General features: G+C 37.9%; 1 protein-coding gene across 1 annotated transcript; it reads right to left on the reverse strand.

Moving 5' to 3' along the window:
* Positions 1–6,694: 6,694 nt before the first annotated feature.
* Positions 6,695–7,885, reverse strand: CABS1 (calcium binding protein, spermatid associated 1). The gene has a single exon (XM_062199226.1). It carries the CDS (start codon positions 7,883–7,885, stop codon positions 6,695–6,697), a length of 1,191 nt encoding a protein of 396 aa, XP_062055210.1.
* Between the last annotated feature and the right edge of the window lie 13,590 nt (positions 7,886–21,475).

The following is a 21,475-nucleotide window of genomic DNA, read 5'->3' on the forward strand; positions in this document are numbered from 1 at the left end:
CTCTCCCCCTCGGAAGAGAATCTTCTGCCTGCTGGGTTATTCCCAAATGGCTGCAACAGCCAGATTTAGGTCAGGCTAAAGCCAGGAGCCAGGAACTCCATCTAGGTCCCCCACATGGGTGACAGGGTCCCAAGCACTCAGGCCATTATCTGCTGCCTCCCAAGGTATGATAGTAGGGATCTGGATCAGATATACAGCAGCCAGGACTCAAACCAGTGCTCTGATATGGGATGCTGGAGTCATAGAGATCCTCTTAACCTGCTGTGCCACAATGCTGGTCCTGGGATGCTTTTTTTTCTAATAACAGAAAGCTCAACCCAATTTTACTAAATTTGAGTAGAAAATACACTGTGTCTGGTAGATAAATAGACCAGATAAGGCTTGAGACCAGGACTCATGTTGTGTATTATTTTACATTTGTATTGATATTTCTTGGTTCTCAATTTCTCAGTGTTGTTCTTTTTTTCCCAAGCAAACCACATCCTTGTGATTCCAAGATGGCTCTAGCAACTCCTGGAGCTAAAAGTTTTCAGACTGAAGTCTCTTTCAGAAGCTTATTTCCCAGAAGTCCTGTCAAACATTTCGTTATGCTTCCTTTTCTCTGGTTTATTTGTTTATTTCTGCATGACTGGGAATGAGCACAGGACACAAGCTAGAAGTTCGATCAAAAACAGCAGGTGTCAGCTACGTCTGCTGGTTTAAAATCAGTATTAAGCTATAATTCCTTTTGTTTCTTCATTTGTAACCATTTATTGTGTACATACTAGGTTCTGGGTGTTCTTTAGCACAAATAGTATGGGTCCCAGCTCTCAGGCAGCTGGCAGATAGTCCTTCCTACTGCCTGTACAGTACTTCCTACTGTGTGAAGAGAGGACAGAAGTACCTGTGTGTTGTAGGTAGAGAAAGAACATGTAGGGGTTATGTTTGTGCCTTGCTAAGGCTGCAATTTATCATATAGTGGGGAGTGAGTGGAAAGCTTTAGAGGACAGATGAGGGCTGAAGGAGTGGTTATTTGATGAGTAGATACAAGACCTGAGGTGAGAGGACCAGTTGTTATATGAAGGGCATGCTTAACCAAGGCAGGGTATAGAAAGGGGGTGGTGGTGCTCAGGAGGGGAATGAGTCACTATTACATGGTAAATTTTTTATATTTTGTTTGTATTTATTATTTTTATTATCATATTATTTTAAAAGTTTTAGTTTTTAACAGATTCAATATGGTTCATATATAAAATTCTAAGAACATAATGTTATTCCCTTCCTTCCTCCCTCCTCCTTTTTCCCTCCCTCCCTCTCACCTCTTTTCTTCTGTCTTTTTTTAGTTTTTGAGATAACATATTTTAAATTTACATTATAGTAAAAAGGCTTATTGAACTTTGGCAGACTTGGGGAGCTGAGCTTTGACTTACTTGGTTACCTTGGGCCAATGACTTTCTCAGTTTAATTTGGTCCTCTAAAATGTGACTGCTCCAAGTGTCCATCCAATGTGTACATGTCCCTACCACTTCCTTTTAGGGTCATGACTAGGTAGTGAATAAAATCTGTCTCAGAGCCATTCTTTAATTCCACATTTAGTTTTGCTTTAGTTCACCTGTTCCTTTATTTTCTCAAGAATTATGTATTCAAGACTTTGTGTCCTACATATATTTAATCAAATTCCAGAGCAAGAAAACATTTTGAAGCTATTCAATTTAAAATTATTAGGCACCAGCTTTCTAAAAATATCTGTCATTCACTGGCCACCAGGAATCTCACTGGGCACTCTTCTCCCAGTGTTCTAACCAACATACTCTCTTCTCCCTAGTCTCAAATTCCTGTTACTTTCTGTTATAGTTATTTTTTTCAAATGTTCAACTGATTAAGTACAGTTTGTGTGTCATGGTTTCATTCCTTGCACTCAAAAGAGATCATCAGCTATGTTTTCTGAGCACAGTACAGCCCCGAGAGGAAGTATGGTTGCAGTTTATAAAATAATGATGCTTTTCAGGTTGCTAGAGTTCTTAGTATCAATGTTGGTTTGATGATAAAATTAACACATTTAATAGCTTCCAAATAGATAAAATCCAGAATGTTTAATAAGAACCACATTATCTGTCTTCTGACTCCTTTTCATCTTTATTTCCCAGTTTGTAATTTATCTGTGCACTTCCTTGAAAAACCTGAAAGATTTCTAGATTTCTTTTCTTTCTTTCTTCTCCTTCCTTCTTTCTCCTCCTTCCTTCTTTCTCCTTCCTTCCTTCCTTCCTTCCTTCCTCCCTCCCTCCCTCTCTCCCTCCCTCCCTCCCTCCCTCTTCCTTCCTTCCTTCCTTCCTCCCTCCCTCCCTCCCTCCCTCCCTCCCTCCCTCCCTCCCTCCCTTTCTTTCTTTCTTTCTTTTCTTTCTTTCTTTCTTTCTTTCTTTCTTTCTTTCTTTCTTTCTTTCTTCTTTCTTTCCTCCCTTCTTTCTTTGTCTCTCCCCTTCCCTCCTCTCCCCTCCCCTCTCTTTCCCTCCCTTCCCTCTCTTCCTCCCTCCCTCCCTTCCTTCCTTTCTTTTTTCTTTCTTTAGAGGTTTATTTATTTGAAAGTCAGAGTTACAGAAAGAGGGAGGGAAGAGACAAGGAGAGAGCAATCTTCTACCTAGTTCACTCCTCAGGTCTCCCACGTGGGGTGGCAGGAGCCTAAAAAATTGGGCCTTTTGCTGTTTTTTACCATGGCCATTTATCAGGGACCTGGATCAGAAGTGGAGCAGTCAGAACATGAACTGGTGCCCATGTGGGATGCCTACATTTTGGGTGGCAGCTTTGCTCTCTATGCCATAATGCTGGCCCTGAACCTAAACAATTTCTTTTTCTTTTTTAAGATTTATTTTCTGTTTATTTGAATGGTAGAGTTAGAGAGAGAGGTAGGGGACAGAAGGAGAAAAAGAGAGAGATCTTCTATCTACTGGTTCACTTCCCAAATGACTACAATGGCTGGGGCTGTGCCAGGCTGAAGCCAGGAGCTTCATCCAGGTCATCCTTGTGGGTGCAGCAGCACAAGGACTTGTCCATCTTCTACTGCTTTCCCAGGTACATTAGCAGGGAGTTGGATTAGAAGTGGAACAGCAGGGACTTGAACCAGCACCCATATGGGATGCTGATAGTGTAGGCAGTTGCCTTCACCCATTATGCCACAACAGTGGCCCCACCCTGAACAATTTCTAACTTAGGGATTTCAGTATGTGATCTCCTAAGATCTCCATATTTTCTGGTCATTTGACTCAAATCTCAGTTCCTTAGGAACATTGGTTTAAAATGTGGGAAATCTGAAACTACATACTATTACTATTTTGCTTCATGACACCAATTGGAATATGTTGTAAGGCATTTTTTCCTATGTAATTATTTGAGATTATTTAAAATTTGGTTTTGCTGGTAGATTAATTTTCATAAAGGCAGAGGCTGTGTCATTTGATTCACTATAGTGTCTCAAGAGATTTTTATGGTTCTTAGAACATATTTATCAAAATAAATGTTTACAAATGAAAAGCTAATAAAATACTTTGTGGATAAAACAGGAACACTAAAAGTGGTACCTAATTTTTCATTTGGTGTTGGAAGTAAGAGAGTGAAATCTAATTGGTTTCCACTTGTCTGGCAGATGGTGTTGACAAGCAGTCATCTTCCCATAGGTGTGCTTTTTATTGTAGATGATTGCAGAACATTTAAAAATGTGTGAAAGCACATATAGAATGAACATCACCTTCTTAGAGATAATCACTGTTAAAATAATGTGCATATATAGTCTAAGAGATGTTATCTCTCTCTCTGTCACAAATGTACCATTATGTAATCGTACTGTGAACATTTTCCTCATTTGATTAAACATTTTCCCATATAACTTCTTTAAAAGATGTGTATTGGGGTGGGTGGTTAGCCTAAGCAGTGAAGATGTTTGCACCCTGCATTGAAGTGCCTGGGTCTGAACCCTGGCTCCAGACCTTGAATCCAGCTTCTCGTCAATGCAAATACTGGGAGACAGTGGAGATGGCTCAAGTGGTTTGGTTTCTGCCACCCAGGTAAGAGATCCAGATTGAGTTTCTGGCCCCTGGCTTCTATCCTGGCATACCTTCATACCTGGCACACTAGCACATTGAAGGTCTGTATCACTTTCTTTCCTCCTTTCCCTTTCAGATAACAACAACAACAACAACAACAATAAAGTATACACACAAACCATGGTTTCATATGAATATAAAAATATAACCAACTCCATGTTACTGGAATTTTAGATTGTTTTCAGTGTTTCTTAATTATAAAAAAAAAAAATGATACTCTTACAGTAAAAATGTTTGCCAACATCCTTGCTTTTAAATCTAAGAGCTGATACACATAGTGATTATATGCTTTGGAAAATGAGGGGTCAATTTGAAGGCTCTTTTGCCATATATTAATTATGAAGCTTGGAGCATGTTGAATAGCTCTTCTGACTCAGTTTTCTTACCATTAAAATGATTATAATGTTCTTCCATAATAGCACCTGTCTTGAGAGTAAGAACTTAGTAACTGTTAGCTCTTTTGTGGTTTGTTCTTTATTTTTTTTACTTTTATATAAAAGGAACCAATTTCATGAATTTCATATATAGTTTTAAGGGCATAAGGATACTTCTCACCCTCTCTTCCCCTTCTCCTTTGCTTCTTTTTCTTTTTGCAATGACATACTTTCAACATTATTTATAATCACAAGCTTAATACACCACTAAATACAGAATGCAACAAGTAGTAAGTAGAAAAAACCACTGTTCCTCAAAAGTGTAGACAGCTAATAAACAATAGTAAATCATGCTTTGTGAAATAAATCAGTCTCAAAAACACATAGATCATGTTTTTCCTGATTTGTGGTAACTAATATAAAGAATGCCCCATAAGCTATACTTTGGAAATTTATGTTCATTAAATAAAAGTTAAATAAAAAAAAAAGAATGCAAAAAATGTAATGTATATGAGATTTGATTTATTATTAAGATGATTCTCAGAGATGAAACTTTTATATTTCTAATGTTGTTATATACATTGTTAAGTTGCCTTTAAGTCTCCTTCAGATATGTTGAAAAATTTGGAAGAATATGTAAAATTAACACTATTTCAAATGATCACTATCAATTGTTGAATGGCTACAAATGGTACAGAATAGTTTTTTGGATATGACTAGAATATTTTTCGTGTTTATTGTCAAATTTCCTTCCAAAAATGATGTGTTTCTATGGCATATTTAAAATGTTTTCTCTGAGGCAACTCCTTGTAGAATAAGGGCACTAATCTTTTCACTGGTATGTAGAAAGTGTTTCCATTATTTGGTTTTGATTTTGTGTTATTGCTTTGTACAGAATTTTAACTACTCATGGTATAAGTCTATCAGGATACCTTCACAATGAATTCTTTAATATTTGTAAAATTAATTTGAGAGTATGATCTTAAACAGTACATGGGATTTCTTTTTTCTCAAATGCTTGATAATTTAAGCAATATTAACCATCATATTCCATGGTATTGAAATCTACTTTATCATATACTAAATTTTTGTGTTATATTGTGTTTCTGGGTTAATACACTACCATGATTATTCTAGTCTATAGTCTATTTAATGGTGCATATAATCATTCTATCCCAAACATTATGTTTATTATTCAGTTTTTTTTATTAATATAACAAGGTTGTGAATCTTTATAGGAACCAGAAATTCTATTTCTGTTGATGAGAGCTGAGTTATTATTTAAAAAAGAATTATAAGTTAAATATCATTCTCCTAATTTGAATATCAAGCATTCCTTATACACAGTAAATCTGTTGCTGTCAAAAAGATTTATTAAAGAAAAACCAACAAAGTGAAAACAGACCCCTTAAAGAAGTGTTTCAGAGAAGAATGAGGATCTAAGTTCTTGAATTGCTAGCCAAGAGCATTCTTAAGAAGAGTGCAATATTCAGTGTTTAAGACCTGTAAAAAAAAAAGGACAAATATTCAGGACACAAATTTTAACAGAAGGAAAATTAGATTGATTTATATATTGGTACACAATATTTGTATGTGTGTTTAGGTATGCACTTGTCAAATATCTTTTCACTTTAATTTGTATAATTAATAAGCCATGAAGATTATATTTCTTTTACATCTTATATATAGGTGATGAATAATTACTGAATAGTCTTAGTTCTTATGTGAGGATTGCAAACGTATTTGCTAGCAGAAAAGAATCATTGGTGAGATATTGATAACAATATTTTAAATAGGCATTTTATAAGATCTTTTAATACTATAGTATTTTCGAGATATATCTTCATATCATTAGTTCTCACTAAAATTGCATATTGAAGATTAACTAAAATGATATACATCATTACGTGTAGCCAGAAGCAAGCTTCTTCACAGCTGGCTCTCTATAACCTGAACACTAGGATGTAACATTTTACATAGAGTTAGGTAACTGTTGGATAACCTAGATTTTGTGATACTAGGGAAATTTTCTTACTATTTTTTTTAAGTTTCCATAAATATATTTTGCTGAATGACCTCTATTCTTAAGCATCTGCATTTCCCAAGTTTGCTACTTGCCTTACATGCTCACATTCTTCCAATTTTTTTTTTTTTAAAGATTTTTTTGCTTGCAGGAAAAGCTTCTTAGTTATTAAGACTAGCTGTCCAGGCTATTGCTCAAATCTAAGTGGCACCCCTTTTGTTCTTTCAAATCATGAATTCGTCTGGATCTTCTTTCAGTAGTTTAAAGATTCCTGTTTCAGTTGTAGACGTGTCTTCCTGGTAGTTTGGGGTATCTTCTACAGGGGTAGCGTCAGACGGTGATTCAGAGATGCTCGTTACAGATTCTGCTCTGCTGTCTTCAGGGAGATCTCCTGTAGTGTTGATAGCCGATTCATCTATGAAGTTCATAGCAGCTGTTGCAGGGAGAACAAAGTCGTATCTGGATTCAACGGCAGTGAGCAGAACGGAGTGGGTTTCCGGTTTATTTACAACATCACTCTCCACCCAAATATTGACCTCCTCAGTAGAGTCTTTGTCGGCTAGTGGAGTATCTTCTGGATTATCTTTGTCTTTTTCAGGAGGGGTAGAGAGCTCAAACACGGTGATGAACTTTTCCTCATCAGAGTCGGTAAATTTAGTTACAGCACTGGGGTCATCCTCTGAAATAGCTAGGTCAATTTCAGTTATGTTCTCCTCTTCAAGGTCAGTTATGTCTGGAATAGTGGTGAAGTGTTTTTCAGTAGAAGGAGGGATTTCATCCTCAGGTATAATGGAGTCAGCGACAGCGTCATCAGCAGGGATATTGGATTTGATCGAGGCGTTAATATCATTTACATCAGCTTCACCTGTTTCAGCTGAAAAAGCAGGGGTGTCAGCAACGCTGGTGTTGCTTTCTTCTGGTGTGCCAGAGACTTCAGAAGTTATTGTGATTTCTTCATCCTCTGTTTCAATAGTCGCCAAGAGGATGTCTTCTTTTGTTATGTCAGTGGAAAAATCTATTAAAGAAACAGTAGCAACTGGTGATGAAATGCTCCCATGTTTCATTGAAATGAAATTTTCAGTAATAGACTCATTGGCTCTGGAGTCTGTAGTGCCAGACAGACTGGTAACTTCTTTCTCCAGATGAGTTGTTGGCTTAATAATATGGGTCTCCACATCCTCCTCTGATTTGAGTCTTTCCTTTGTAGGGGTAAGCTTATTACCTGTAGTTGTTGAAAAATCAGTTTCTAGGAGGAAGTCATTTACTGAAGTAATGTGGTCTCCTTCTGAAGTAATTGTTTTTTCTGATCTTGTAACAGTGCTGTCAGCCCCATAGAAAATGGTTGCTTCATTTGGTGTTTTACCGCTTTCTGTTGGAGGATGAGAATAAATTTTAGGCAAACCATCTTCAGCCATGAGGTGACGTGGTGCTATGCACTCTCACAGGTGTTTCTGTTGGTCTTAGTGGCATCCCTAGGCAAGGGAGTGGTTGTCATTACAGTGATTGAAGCACTGGTCATCATGGTGATTGTTGCATCAACAGCAGTGATGATGGCACTGGCTGGCTCTCCTTGCATAGCAGGGGATGTTTTCGTTGCTATGATTGATATTAGATGAAAAGACAACAGAGTCGTCTCTGATTATGAAATCAAAATTTACATCAAACATTGCAAATATAGGAAACTCAGGATTTACATGTTTCTGTTTACAAGGGTCATGCCATCTGATATGGAGTTAGTGTCTGTTGAAAAAGAAATTGCGGAGTTTGCTTGATACTTCGTGGGTGTAGTGTCCACAGAAGAATATTCTGAATTCCATGATACTATCAGCATCAGTTTCAAGTTGCTGTCTTCCAAGTGAGTAAAAATGTCTTTTTGAGGTGAACTGTCTTCCCTCGCATTTTATGGTATCGAAGTGTCTAAGAAGGTTTTAATGGAGGTGTTGGCAGTGAATGTAGCTGCAGGAAGACAGTAAGAGAGACTTCAGTCCTCTTCTTTGGGAAGGAAAGCCTCATGTTTTCAGTAGGAATAACAGAAAATAAGTTAATGACCTGTTAGAGTCTTTGTTTTCTTCTTCATTGTAATTTTTATTCTTTCTTGAGTTAACTCTAATACAGCGAGTGTGCCAAGTTTTGTAGATTCCATTTTTTGAGGAATATTTTTCTGCAGAGAGTTTTATTTAAACTCCTAAAGCAATTTATGGCTGTGAGTTAGTATCAAAATTGACCCAGAATTAAGAAGCAGGGGTGACATATTAACTTTAAAAATTAGATTCTCAGTTTCAGAGAGAGTATTTCTTAAAATGATGTTAAATTATATCAGACATCATCATTGTGTTATAAACTTTTAGGTTAGGTGAAATGAGAATTAATGCTTTAGAATCAGTCTTTCCCCTATATTAACAGAACTAGAATTTGAGATTCAAGCACAACTAAATCTAAGGCCAGCATTACTAACTAGAGTTGTGGTTTTCAGGTCATGGACATATACATATTTATCATTAGATATGGATCTAATGTCAAAATGTACAGCTTATTCAGTTAGTTGATTAGCTTGGCATAGATATATTACTATTCTCTGTATAAAGATCAGTATAGATTTTAAGATAGACAATTTTCATTTTAAAGACATAGACAACTTCTCTAGAAATGTTTTTACATCAGCGAGATGTCCCTTTGAGGGTCCAATGTCTTTGTTGATATAGGAAATGCTGTCAGAATCAGATAGTAAAGGAAGAATCATGTTAGTAATAGGCAAAGTTATTGTTCCAAACAGAATTGCCATTTCTCAGGTCAATAAAGGAAGTCACAAGGTAAGGTCATTCTCTGAGTTGGATAACTTGGAGGATTTTTCTTTTACAATAATTTTTTTTTATCATCTAGTATTTGTGAAGCTGAATCAAGATAAGGCATGCGGTAAACAGAAGACCAGGTGTCCTTTTGGGAGCATATACTCTGTATACAAATGAAAGATGAATTAGTGATGAGTTATATAACTGCAGGGAGTGGGGCTGGCACTGTAGCATAGTAGGCTAAGGCTCTGCCTGTGGCACTGACGTCCCATATGGGCACTGGTTTGTATCCTGGCTGCTCCTTTTCCAATCCAGCTCTCTGCCTGTGGCTTCAGAAAGCAGTAGAAGATGGACCAAGTGATTGGGTCCCTGTACCTGTGTAGGAGATCTGGAGGAAGCTTCTGGCTCCTGGCTTTGGCTTGGCACAGCTCTGGCCATTACAGCCATTTGGGGAGAGAACCAATAGATGGAATACATCTCTCTCTGTCTCTCTCTCTCTGTTGTAACTGCCTCTCAAATAAATAAGTAAAATCTTTAAAAAAATAACTGCTGGAAGTTATCTTGTAATATCTGGTATCTGCTATGTTGAATAAAATTAGAATAAGGAGCAATATATTCAGTTTCATGAGCATTTAATCTGTGGATGGCTATGTCAGATGAAGTGGTTATGTCATCTTCATTTTACTAATTTGTCAAATAGTCTTTAATTCCAGGGATGACTTTTGGTTTACATCAACTTGATTTCCATCAGTCTAGCTGTGAGATGGAATAACATTGATTGTAGCCTAATTTTTCTTTTTAAATTATATTTATTTATTTGAAATGCAAGGACACAGAGAGAAGAAGAGACAGAGAAAGAAGGGGAGAGAGGCAGAAAGAGGAAAGAGAGGTCTTTTCTTCTGTCTGCTGGTACACTCCTCAAAAGCCTGTAACAATTAGAGCCAGACTGAAGCAGCCAGGAGCCTGGGACCCCATCCAGGTCTTCCCTGTGGGTGGCAGGGACCTAACTACTAGGGCCATCATTTGCTGCCTTCCAAGGTACATTATTATCAGGAAGCTGGATCAGAAACAGTAGCAGGGACTTGACCCAACACTCTGATACATATGTATACATCTCTCTCTCTCTCTCTCTCTCTCTCTCTCTCTCTTCTGCCCCTTTTCTAAGGGGAATATCCTTACAATTACCTGTGTTTTTAAAATGGTTGACCTTAAAAAAAAGAAGCATGGAGTGAAACTCCTGATGAGACTGCAGGAATTTAAGCTGTCTGATGTTGAAACTGGAGTTACCTGCTCCAGGAAATACAGCTTATACTTCTCTGGCCCATCTATCACTGACATGAAAAATACTATCTGACTTAAGGACAGGGAATCAGGGTGTGTGGGTAAGCTTTATTTGAAAATAGCTTCTTTCACTGGAATATCTATCACACTGAAGGGAACATTTCATCTTTGATCAGGATAATATTAAAATTGTACCTATTGACATGCCTTTTAGAATATGTATCTTACTTTGGCAGCTGTAGCAAGAGCTTTCATCCCTAACAATTGTCCTTTACTTGCTCTAAACATTGACATATTTGGTTCAGTGATTATGCCTTCTTTTAGTAGAGATGTCTTCAAGTCTATGTGGAAAAGCTTCTTTTTAAAAATTCTTATTGAAGTGAAAATGTTAAATCTGCTAATATAAAGTGGATATTTCTCAATAAGGCCCAGGAAGGTTATTTGGCACATGTATGATTTTCAGGGATACTTGACTGGGAAGAATCTTTAGGCACAGGCTTTGAAAATGCTGATGTCATAATGATGCCCATCATTGAGACTTTTTTGGTATGCAGAATGTCTTCAGATTCACTGGAAGAAATGTCACATGTAATTTAAAAAGAATCAACTTTAAAGAAGTGGTATCTTCTATAGACAGAAGAATTTCGCTTTTAGAAAGAGCCTGTACGTCTTCTGATTCTATAAATTTATCAGAAATAATAGTTATTTTCCTTAGTTGAGGTGATTATAATCATTATGAAGTCACTTAGTAAATTTATTTCAAAAACTTCATTTATAAAATAATTTCCATATTCAGAAACACTAAAGAAGTGAAAGGAGTGATCCCCCTTGGAGAGTTGCTTAGGTCAATACCCACACTTTTGTCTTCTACTCCTCCATTAATTGTGATGTTGGGTGCATAATTAAGGAAAACATAACCAAAGGACATGCTGCCTGTGAAGTTGTTATTTGTTTTCAAGGAATGTGGATTTAGTGGCGAGTCGGTCATGGGCCTCATATTCACTTTGCTGCTCATAGGTTCCTTAGGGATATCCTTTGGAGTAACTATTTTTATCTGTGACTGAGGACTATGGGTCCTCAAGAAAGTTGTTTCTTTCAAACTTCTTGTTAGATTGTGGTACAATAGAAATTTTGTGAAACCTAAATAATATATTTTTTTTCTATCTCAACAATGGATTCATGAGTGACATTTGTGCTTTCCAAAGCTTGGAATTCAACATTTGTGTCTCTGAACTCAACCACATTAAATTTCAACTGAGTATTTTCTTCAACCGGGGAAATAATCTTGGTGTAATATGATGATTTTCCATTAGTAGAAATGATAGTAATCACTTCTTTGATGTAAGTACAAGTTCCTAGCCATGAAATTGCTTTCATGAGGAACAGATTTAGATGGGAAGGAATACTTGGATGCAGGAAAACTTCAATAAACTGCCCCTCAACACCAATCCATGTGGATAGGCTTTTTTTTTTTTTTTTTTTTTTTTTTGACAGGCAGAGTGGACAGTGAGAGAGAGAGACTGAGAGAAAGGTCTTCCTTTGCCGTTGGTTCACCCTCCAATGGCTGCCGTGGCCTGTGCGCTGTGGCTGGCGCACCACGCTGATCCGAAGCCAGGAGCCAGGTGCTTCTCCTGGTCTCCCATGGGGTGCAGGGCCCAAGGACTTGGGCCATCCTCCACTGCACTCCCGGGCCACAGCAGAGAGCTGGCCTGGAAGAGGGCAACTGGGACAGAATCCAGCACCCCGACTGGGACTAGAACCCGGTGTGCCAGCACCGCAAGGCGGAGGATTAGCCTGTTGAGCCACGGCGCTGGCCATGTTGATAGTTTGATCACCAACAATTTTTCTGATTCTGTTACTGAAAGCTTGGTCTCTCCCTAGTGCCAAATCAAAATCACTAAGACAGGTTTGAAGGTAAAGGAAAAAGATAGTTGAATCAATTGATAGTTGAGGGGGAAGTGGATTAGCACTCTCAAGAGCTACCACCCTTGTCCAAGGAAGTTGGGCTGCTGAGTCAGGGGAATCGATTGTGGGTTTGATAATAGAGCATCTCAGAGATTGACACGGTTCCTTGGAAGGTGTGCTTGATGGTTTTATCGTGAGGAGAGAATAGCAGGATGGTCTGCAAATCTAAGCAGCTACAAAAAGTTATTTGGGATCTGAAAGAGGCAAGGTATTGTATGGATTCCAGTGTTTCATCAATCAGGGGGAATCCCACCCAGCCTAGAACCCATGCTTGCTGTGCCCTTTGTTATTCCTCTCCCTTACATTCTGTTACAATAAATTCAACATCCAGACATGCCGTCTGGGAGGGCCAGATTGCTTTGAAACTTCAGCTGGCTTTCTCCAGGCCACTTGCTGGAATTCACAAGCAAGTGTTATTTATCGGTTTGAACAGAAACTCTAGTTAGTCCCAGGATCAACTGTCATCAGAATATGCAAGGAAGAAGAAAAATGTATTTGGGTTATCTACACAGTGAGATTTTTATTCATAAGACAAGGCTTCAGGTCAGCATTTGGTACAGGGTTCATTTTCTTCTAGATAGGTGCATCATTTCACGCTATTATATTTAAAATTGTGATGTGATGCACTGCAAATTCAGTGGCTATATCTTTCCATGCAGAAGCTTTAGCTATTCTCCTTGTGTAGGAGAAATTGGGTTCACTATATTTGTTAGGAAAAAAATTGGTGATTATTTTTGAAGCCTCTGAATTTTTACCTCTAAAGTATCAGTGTAAAAAATGTCCCTGATGACAGCAGCAGATGTCTTAGGTTTGACCCTACAATATCATTGGAAGAGGCGGTGCAGTCAGCTCAGCTTGGCCAAAAGAGTATACCAAACAGGAGAGCCTTTGGAGACATTTGACTTTTAGTGTTTCATCCTTTTGAACTATCACCTTCATTGAAGTAAGTTGAATCAGATGGTGCAGGCTCTGGTGCTGTTGATGGTAACATATTTGTGTGATATAGGGTGTCCTCTCTTAAAAGTCTGGAAGATGTGGTTTCTTTTTTAGGAACATTATCAGTAAGATGAGAGTTTTGGGTAGTAGTTCTAGACATGTGGATCTTAGCTTTATTAAATTCTCTGATGGAAAGCTGGAGTAGCAAGCATTATTTTTATCCTTAGCATAAATAGCAGGAGCACTTGGTAAACGGCAAACATCTTTCTCAAAAGAGAAAAGGAACTGATAGCTGTATTGATTGTACCGTCTGTTGTTTCCACCATATAAGAAATGCATCACTGGAAGCTGAGCTAAAGGAAAATGACCAAACCTTGAATCAGATGATGCAGCCGCCCCTGTTTCATCATCAGCAAAATCAGAAATACTAGATGTGGTAGTGGCTGCTCTCCTAAATGTCTTGTAAATGGTAGGTGATCTATTTATCCTGAACAAGTTATAGCTATTTTTGAAAGCATGATAGTAGTATCAGTTGTGAATGTTCTGCTTTCCACTATGCATTTTGTGTCTGGAGAAACAGGACATTACTTTCAGAGAGAATGATGGTGTTTTCATCACCATTTGTGATGCTTTTCTCCGATTGATGTCTTATAAGAAAAACTAGAAGGCAGTTTTGCACTGTGTCAGCTGGAAAGTGAGTATCGATATTGGCATTACTTTTTTAGAGTAATATACATGCTTCTTTATTAATCTACATCTTTCTTCGCATGAGGAGTCATCCAGCTGCAGAACTTTTGGACAAACTCCCGAGTGCTTAAACTGGAACCTCCTAAACCTGAAGTGGGCTCAGCACCACAGTATTGAGAACATCATTCTTGTTGTCTAACAAACTGATATCTTCCAACAACCATGATTCTGTGGGCCAGAGATTTGGCTGGGAAGCTCTTACAGATTCATGTAAGTCCTACTTGGCATCCTCCAGGACAGCTACTACACAATACAGTTCCAAAATGGCCTCCTCACTCACATGTCTGGTACCTCAGTGCTCCCTGGCACCTATCTCTACATGGCGTGGGCTTCTCACGGTCCAGTGATGTCAGGGCAGTTACACTTCTAAGATGCCAGCTGGAACCTAAAGGCAAGTTTTCCAAGAGATAGGAGTAGAAACTGAGAGTATAAGATATGGATATTTTTCTTTCATTAAAATTTTATTTAAGGCATAGAAATTCCATGTATTTCATTTATAGAGATTCGGGAACATAGTGATGCTAACCACCCCACCCTCCCTCCCGCCCACACTCCCACCTTTCTTCTTCCCTCTCTTATTCCATTCCCATTCTTAATTTTTACAAAGATCTATTTTTTAGTTACTTTTTTTTCTCTAAAGATTTATTTATTTATTTGAAAGGCAGAGTTACAGAGAGGTAGAGGCAGAGAGAGAGATGGTCTTCCTTCTACTGGTTTACTCCCCAGATGGCTGCAATGGCCAGAGCTGAGCCAATCCTAAGCCAGGAGCCAGGAGCTTCTTCTGGGTCTCCCACATGGGTACAGTCGCTCAAGGACTTGGATCATCTTCTACTGCTTTTCCAGGCTACAACAGTTAGCTGGGTCGGAAGTGGAGCAGCCAAGACTTGAACCGGTGTCCAAATGGGATGTTGGCACTGCAGGCAGAGGCTTAGCCTATTATGTTACAGCGCCGACCCCTATTTTCAGTTAACTTCATACTCATAAGATTAACGCTACACTAAGTAGTATTCAACAAATAGTATGAAGAAAGAAACACAGTTTCTCAAAAGTTGAGACAAGCTTTGTTAAAAATCATGGAATCTTGGGGCTGCCGCTGTGGTGTAGCGAGTAAAGCCACCACCTGCAGTGCTGGCATCCCATATGGACGTTGGTTCAAGTCCAGCTGCTCCACTTTCTTTCTTTCTTTTTTTTAATTAAACTTTTATTTAATGAATATAAATTTCCAAAGTACAGCTTATGGGTTACAATGGCTTCCCCCTCCCAAAACTTCCCTCCCACCCACAACCCTCCCCTTTCCCGCTCCCTCTCCCCTTCCAATCACATCATGATTCATTTTCAATTCTCTTTATATACAGAAGATCAGTTTAGTATATATTAGGTAACGATTTCAACAGTTTGTCCCCATATAGCAACACAAAGTGAAAAAAAATACTGTTGGAGTACTAGTTATAGCATTAAATAAGAGTGTACAGCACATTAAAGACAGAGATCCTACAGTTGCTCCACTTTCGATCCAGCTCTCTGCTATGGCCTGGGAAAGTGGTAGAGGATGGCCCAAGTCCTTGGGCCCCTGTACCCACGTGGGAGACCTGGAGGAAGCTCTTGGCTCCTGGCTCTGGATCAGCACAGCTCCGGCTGTTGCTGCCAATTGGGGAGTGAGTCAGCAGATCAAAGATCTCTCTCTCTCTCTCAGATCAGATCAAAGATCTCTCTCTCTCTCTCTCTCTGTTCTCTCTATCTGCCTCTCTTCCTCTTTCTGAGTAACTTTGACTTTCAAATAAATAAATAAATAAATCTTTAAAAAATCATGGAATCTCAAAATGTCAATTTCACTCCTATAGATTACCTTTTAGGTACTCTGTTAGTTACTACAGATCAGGGAAAATATATGGTATTTATCTTTTTGGGACTGGGTTATTTCACTACGCATAATGGTTTCCAGTTGTATCCATTTTGTTGCAAATGACAGGATTTTATTTTAAACAGCTGTGTAGGATTCCATAGTGTATGTATACCAAATTTTCTTTATCCAATCATCAGTTGATGGACATCTGGGTTGATTCATATCTTAGCTATTGTGAATTGAGCTGCAGCTATTAGCTTTCTTTAGCCTTGCATTCTGCTGATGTTGGTTTAGATACACTGGAGCCATAACTGTGATATATAGCATATGAGACCCATGTGTCTTGGGGAGATATCTAAGTCTACTCATTTTTTAAAAAGAATTATTTCTTTTATCCCCTTATGCTGACACAGTTATGTGAGATATATTTGGAAGCATTGTCTTCAGACATAACAGTTATATGTTTATATATGCTATAATGATTTTGCCAGTAGAGGAAAGGTCATACACCCATTCTTTAAAATAATTTTCTCTTCTGTAAAATAAATTATTTTATACTTAGAATATGTGTCTCTCTTTTTAAAATCTTTAGGCCTGAATAAATTACCTTTAAAGGTACTCACAATCCCCCCCCCCCCCAGGGGTATTGGTAGTAAGCAAAATGATAACTTGGTCAGATGGAATAATTGTTTCCTAGGGCGAAATGTTAAAATCGATATTTTTTTCCTTTTGTGTGTGGAATATTTTCCCATAGTAGAACCTGGAACAAGTTCAGGATATTGGGAGTACCCATGAGTGCTGTTGTAGTTTATATGATCCAGTTGGAGTGTTTGTATGGGCCCTCTGGTGTTCATCAATAGGCCTGGATGCTCCAGCAGAGTTAATGTGGGATCAGCTGAAAATATTCTTCTACATTGGGATGTGCTGGAGATTTGAAAGAAGTAACATAAAATGTAACAGTGAAAGGATCATCTTTGAGTGTACTTGTACCTCCAGAAAATGAGTGTCCTGCTTCAGGAATACGGCATTCTTTATTCATTCATTGCTGGGGAGAGCATTGGGCTCAGTTGCTGAAGGAAGGATAATTTTCCCCATGGGTGAGACAAAAACAATTTTATTTTTATCGTGACTGAATTCAAGTTTAGTCTCTGAATCTTCTTGACCAGAAAGATGAACTGTGTCCTGAATCTTGTAAACAGTATTTTAATATTCTTCTATAGGTATATAGGCTTTATCATAGATCTTTGAGATCTGGAATATTACAAATTGCTTTGCCTTAGGTATATGGCAGAACAAGAATAGAATTAAAATCATCAGTGACTTTACTTTTGTATTTTTGTTTTTGTTGTTGCAGAGGAAATGCTAGGTGAGCATTATATGTAATTCTGCCAATGTTCTTCATTTCTGTGACATCAACCCTAATAGAATTGTCTTTCCCTGGAAGGTTAGGCTCATTGCCCACAGCTTTGCTGTTTGGGTCCATGTAAACAATATTATTGAAAACTGTGTATTGTCTTCAGATTTAGTATGGAAAGCAGAAATGGATAATCTTCTTCTGGAATGTCTGTGGCATCAAGTGTGCTGCATTGTCCTCTGCCATAAGAACTGTGCTATTGGTGAAGGAGAGACTAGCCTTGCTTCTTCCTCATGATCAGTGGTACTAGCTCCAAGGAGATTGTTTGCATTTGATATGGCAATGGCACTGTCAACTACCTAGATAGTAAACTCATCCTTAGTATTTTGGTTGTATGTGTCAAGTATTGAAGACTCTGAGGTGTTATGGAGTCTGTTTGAAAATGAGGAAAAGCAGCAGAAGTAGACTCATACTTGTAGGTGGTCATGCGTATGGGTACTGAGATATTTCCTCCCTCACCCCTAAAGTTATCCTGTTCTATATTATTTGAGAGATGGCTGCAAAGTTAGAAATTGTGGACCTGACAACAATACTATCCTGCATAGCGTGAGAGAAAGGTAAAACATTGCTCCTTGGAACCTTTGCCTGAGTAGGATTGTATGCTGTACTCTTGTCATAGCAAATGTAACCCATGTCTGGTTAGCTGAAGGATTACTTGGTGCATCATCCCCAAGTGGAGAAAAGTTAATAAAACAAGCTTGAAGGATCTCTGAGTATGTTCTCTCTGAAGGAGATCCAGAGAGCCTTGTTAGTCCATTAGTATACCCAGAGTAGTGTCTGAATCCTCTGCAGATGCAGAACTTCCTTCTGTTCTTCAGAGAGATCACAGTGGATTTGCTAAATGTCTACTGAAAACAAAAGTGGATTGGCAGATAAATGTTGGTTTCTTTGTGTATCTCCTGAATTATACTATGTAAAAGAAGTATAACATTTTTGTGAGGTTCCCTTTATAGATGTTTCGCTAAATAATGGAAATTACTACACTGCAATAAATTACTCAATCAGAGCCACATTGTGAATATTTCTGCTTTCTACTTTATCTGTTAGTTGTTAATTAAGTTAAAATCAAAACACTGATGGAAAAAGAGTAGGTGGTAGGTTAGGGTTAAATAATTGTTTTTTTAAAAAAGATTTATTTAATTATTTGAAAGTCAGAGTTACACAGAGAGAGCAGGAGAGGCAGAGAGAGAGAGAGAGAGAGAGAAAGAGAGGTCTTCCATCTGATGGTTCACTCCTCAACTGGCCGCAAAGACCGGAGATGTGCTGATCCGAAGCCAGGAGCCAGGAGCCTCCTCCAGGTCTCCCACATGGGTGCAGGGGCCCAAGAACCTGAGCCATCCTCCACTGCTTTCCTCCACCGCTTTCCCAGGCCACAGTAGAGATCTGGATTGGAAGTGGAGCAGCCGGGTCTTGAACCTCTACCCAAATGGCATGCCGACACCACAGGTCAGGGCGTTAACCCGCTGTGCCACTGCGCTGGCCCCAATTTTTAGTTCTGAATTCTAGATATAGGATTTTACTGGAAAGTAAGCCACAAAATTTAAGATGGTCATAGTCAAGATTAGGAACTTGATCTTGTATTATTGTTTATTCCCTGCCAGTAAGGTGCAAATTGAACTCATTGAATTATTATAAATAATAATATTTAGAATATTAGAAGTAGTTTGTTTTACTATCATTGATATTAACTAAAATACCAACTTAACAAGAAAAATACAATGTCTAAGTATTTCTAGTACATTGTTACAAATTATATTACATGGATGAAGTGCTCTGTTTGCTGGGGCTGAAGACATTTAATCAATTAAAATAGAAAGAATTTTGGCCGTTTTCTATAGTTTAGCAGTACCATGGACTAAACAATATAGCAAATACAGTTTGGACAAACTGCTGTGAGAATTTCATCATATAGATTCTTATTTTCATGTTAATAATTATTATACAATTTGTTACATTTTAAGAAATAATTTAGACAAAAATCAACTTAATGCACATATATTCTTTCAGAGTTTTTAAGTTCTATCCAAGTAGATCCCCTACCAAAATGGTTAGATGAAAAGAATAATTTGTAGTGTTCTACAGCATCGTGAGATCCTCTATGTATGTTTTGTGAGTAATTAAAGGAGAGAAGTTCAATAAATTAGTGAGTGATGGAGAGATGGAAATGTTAATAACCTTGATTTTATTAGTACACATAATATACATATATTGAAACAGAAAACTGTACCTCAGAAAAATAAACCATTATGATGTGTTAATTAACACTTTAAAATGCTTAGGAAATTTGAAGAACCTACTCTGGTTTGATCATCATGCACTGTGTATATGTATTGAAGTATTACACTACATATATATCCCACAAGATTATATAACAAAAATAATCAAAATTAGGGGTGTGAAGGAAGAATGACTTCAAACATTCTGATTTATTCAAGCATTTACCTTGTAAACATGTTTTTCTGTTTGGCTGACTTCTAGGTTAAACTTTTGATGAAACCTGCTTCTTCCAGCAATGTGTGAAGATGAAATCCATGCTGTGAGGCATAAATCTAAGACAGACAGACTCTCATTTCTACTCCTTTATACAGGGGGGAAGAGAAAAATCTTCATATCTAAAGGATTGCTTTTGAGTCAATCTCAAACATTTACTATTTGTTGGATTCTTCACTTAGTGAAGGGTTAAGCTTGTGATTATGAAATAAACTGAAAGTACATCACTGTAAAATTTAAAAGAAAAAAATAAGACATGAAGGAGGAAGGAAGGTGGGAGCATGGGCTGGAGGGAGGGGTAGGGTGGGAAGTATCACTATGCTCCTAAATCTGAATATATAAAAATACATAAAATTTGTTCACCTTATATAAGTAAAAAAAATAAGAAAGATGCATCTTTTTTCTACTAAAAATAAAAAAGAGAGGAAAGGAGAGGGAGTGTCCGTTTTTGTGCATGTATCTTAGCTTATCTTCAAACTAAACAGGGCAAGGCTCATATTTTAAATCATGTAAACCATAAAAATTAAATCTGTGGTTTCTAATCATTTGCCCTATTTTCCTTTTTATAAAGTAAAAATTTTTCCTTCCTCTATTTCCATAGCAGAATTTTAATTCACTGTAATAGAATTTTTTATACATTGCAATTTATTATTTATTTGGTAATTCTCCCTAGCAGGATGTAGTTTTCTTAAGGACAAGATTGTGTCTGGTTGAGTGTTTGAAAAATATTTTAAAATATAGGAGAAGAAATTTTAAAAATTATATGGCCTCAGTTAATCTTTTTATTCTTTTCAACAAGATTTAGGTAGAAACCATGCTAGACTTTCAAGTATTTAGTGCCCTCAGTAAATTTAATAGTGGCTTATATAACCAATACTCAGTTACTTAAACTAATTATCCATTTACATGGAATCAACCCAGATATGTCCATCATCCCCTATTGTGTCACTCACTGAAATGGTTCAGTGGTACAGACTCTAAAACTTCCATAAAAATCTGAACTTAAATTGGTACCGACTTTTATCTATTTTTATGTCCAAGATCATCACTGATTATTCTTTCTTTCAGGCAGAATATTGGTGTACAAAGGCATCTATATAAATAACAACTGCGAGCGGCAAGATGGCGGAATAGGCAGAGAGCAAACTATTAGTCCGGAGAGAGAGACAGGTTAATATAAGTGGAGATACTGCAGGGTCAAGGAAGAGTAGGGGATGAAACAGCATAGGAAACTCTTCCGGAACTAGTAATTCACAGTGTACCTGCGTGGAGAGCGTGGGAGCCCAAGTTCGGGACACCAGCAGCAGACTCAACGCACCAGCGCTGGAACGCGAAGTGAGCCGAACCACAATAGCCCGAGACACCAGCAGGCAAGCGGAAAGAGGAGGCTAGAGGGAACGAGGCTTGAAACTTCGTGGGGAAAAGTTCACCAGGCTAACTAGAAGAGAGAGAGGAAAAAAATAAAAAAAGCGACTGATACGGACACAAGTTTCTCTCTCTCCGCTCACCTCTCAAAGGCGAGCAAGACAGAGCAGGCGCC

This window comes from Lepus europaeus, chromosome 8 (genome assembly GCF_033115175.1).
Source record: "Lepus europaeus isolate LE1 chromosome 8, mLepTim1.pri, whole genome shotgun sequence".
NCBI classification, from domain to species: Eukaryota; Metazoa; Chordata; class Mammalia; order Lagomorpha; family Leporidae; genus Lepus; species Lepus europaeus.

Excerpts from the sequence above, each read along its gene's own strand:
- CABS1 (XM_062199226.1), bottom strand. The coding sequence starts at position 7,885 with ATGGCTGAAGATGGTTTGCCTAAAATTTATTCTCATCCTCCAACAGAA.